Source organism: Egretta garzetta, unplaced genomic scaffold (genome assembly GCF_000687185.1).
Source record: "Egretta garzetta isolate BGI_Z169 unplaced genomic scaffold, ASM68718v1 scaffold1028, whole genome shotgun sequence".
Classification (NCBI taxonomy): Eukaryota; Metazoa; Chordata; class Aves; order Pelecaniformes; family Ardeidae; genus Egretta; species Egretta garzetta.
In genome coordinates, this window is record NW_009260421.1 from 39,791 (window position 1) to 42,043 (window position 2,253).

The 2,253-nt window shown below is 57.7% G+C and overlaps 1 protein-coding gene across 1 annotated transcript in view; it reads right to left on the reverse strand.

The window, feature by feature from the left end:
• Nucleotides 1-2,253, reverse strand: part of LOC104130621 (myocyte-specific enhancer factor 2D homolog) — a gene marked incomplete at its 3' end in the record, with an annotated part of 41,505 nt that overhangs the window by 30,138 nt on the left and 9,114 nt on the right. Inside the window, exon 2 of the mRNA XM_035899247.1 lies at nucleotides 1,792-1,995. Within this exon, the coding sequence (XP_035755140.1) occupies nucleotides 1,792-1,995 (204 nt within the window). The remainder of the gene's footprint in view (nucleotides 1-1,791; nucleotides 1,996-2,253) is intronic.

A 2,253-nucleotide genomic window follows, 5' to 3' on the forward strand; every position in this document is an offset into this window, starting at 1 on the left:
GGTGGGGATTTGGGAGAGAAACCCACAAAAATCCCAGCGCAGCCCTAACCCTGCTCCAAGACGAGATGAGAATTGGAGGGGGGATGCTCAAGCGGCCTCGGAACCTGCCTGCACCCCAGTGGGTTTTGCTCCGAGGTGGCTCTGCCGGCAAGACATGCCGAGCTCGGTACATTTGGGCTCTTTTTTTTTTTTTTCCTTGCCATCCACCAATATCCTTCCGCTCCCGATGTTCCTCTCCTTGGCTTTGGATGCAGATCCAGCTTTTCATGTGGTGCAAACACAGTATTTTCTTTGGGTGCCAAGGACTGTGTGTAACGTGTCGGCTTGGGAGTGTTTGCATCTTGGACCATAAGGGAACAGAGAACGCTGCCCAAAATGTTTACGGTATTTTTAGGCCAAGACAAATCTGTTCGACGTTGCGAGCGCCGCAGTCTGAGCATCCCGGAGAGGCTGGGTGAGGCTGCGCTGACTGGCACGGCGGGGAGCCGGCTTTGCAAAACTCCGGCTTTTTCCCAGTGGCCAGGCACTGCCTGGCTCAAACGAGCCCAAAAAGTTGGGTTTGAACCATTTTGGAGGGCCCGTACGCAACCGTGCGCTGGCAGAACAGGCTCCAAACCCTGGCGAGGGCAGGCGGGCGCTGCCGGTTGCTTGGCCATGGCTCAACCCATGTCTGCTGTGGCAGAACATCGGTGGGAACTGGGTGGATGACGAGGTGAAAACCTCAAGTCCAAACCTCTCAGAAAGACACGCTTTGCGGAGAAAAAATTTAAAAAGGGGAAAAAGCGCAAGGTTTAGGAGGTAGGTTGGGGTTTTTTCCCTTCTTCTTCATGAAGTCCGTGCCGCTGGCACCCTCCTGCGAGCCAAATGCCCCACGCTCGAGCCCGGTGATGCTCTGCCAGCACCAGGGCTGAGGACGAAGCGGTGAGGACGGCCAGCGCGGGGTCACCGACAGCAAACGTTGGCTGAGCAACCTCATGTGATGCTGGTGGGCTGGAGGAGGAGGGCGGCTTTGGCGTCAGCGAGGTTTGGACACGGTGCCCTTGGCAGTGCTGGGGCCGGGCTGGGCTCGCCGTCCTTAGAGACCCACAAAACGCAGCCGGACAAACCTGAAGCCACCCTGCCTACCCATGAGGTTGACCCTGCTTTGAGTAGGGGTTGGACCAGAGGCACTCGAAGGTTCCTTCCAACCTGAATTACTCTGATGGAGCCACCAGTCCCCTCCTACAACCCCAACAGCCAGGGGCAACGTCACCAGCTGCGCCAGGGCACCCCAGTGCAGCAGCACCGGGAGATGCCTCCAAAACCACCCCGTGGTTTGCCTGGACCATGGGGAAGTCAGAGAATCATGGAATCGTTTGGGTTGGAAAAGCCCTTAGAGATCACCAAGCCCAACCGTTCCCCTACCCCTGCCATCCCACCCCCAAACCCTGGCCCTCAGCACCGCCTCTGCCCAGCTGTTAAATCCCCCCCAGGGCTGGGGACTCGACCCCTTCCCTAGGCAGCCCCTTCCAGTGCCTGACAGCCCCAAGGGGAAGGAATTGTTCCCCATGGCCAACCTGAAGTCCCACAAAGCAAACCTGCACCTCAATTTTACAGCAGTAGGTCAACACATAACTCCAGATGGCTTCCAACTCTACCGCCCAGAACTGAGTATTTTTGTAGGCTGGATGAGAAAGATGCAAATGTCGGCACCGAGTGTTGGAGATCTGCTCGCTCCCATCCCCACCCTGCACCGACCCGGCCCTGTCTCCACCACAGCGGCAAAGCCCAGGAGAGGACAGGTAGCCTCACCTCGATGATGTCCGCGTTGGTCCGGCTCTCATGAGGCTCGTTGTACTCGGTGTACTTGAGCAGCACCTTGTCCATGTCGGTGCTGGCATACTGGAACAGCTTGTTGGAGTGGTTGAAGATGATCAGGGCAATCTCGCAGTCGCACAGGACGCTCAGCTCGTAGGCTTTCTTCATCAAGCCGAACTTGCGCTTGGTGAAGGTCACCTGAAAGCAAGGAGAGCCATGGTCAGAAGCCGTGCCCATGCTGCCACAGACCCCACACCTCCCGGAGAAAACTGGGATGACCACTGGAGCAGGAGCAAGAGGAAGGGGAAGGCAAAGAGAATCTTAGAATCATAGAACCGTAGAATCACAGAATCGTTGAGGTTGGCAAAGCCCTTTCAGCTCCCCCAGCCCAACCGCTCCCCTACCCCTGCCATCCCACCCCCAAACCCTGGCCCTCAGCACCACCTCTGCCCGGCT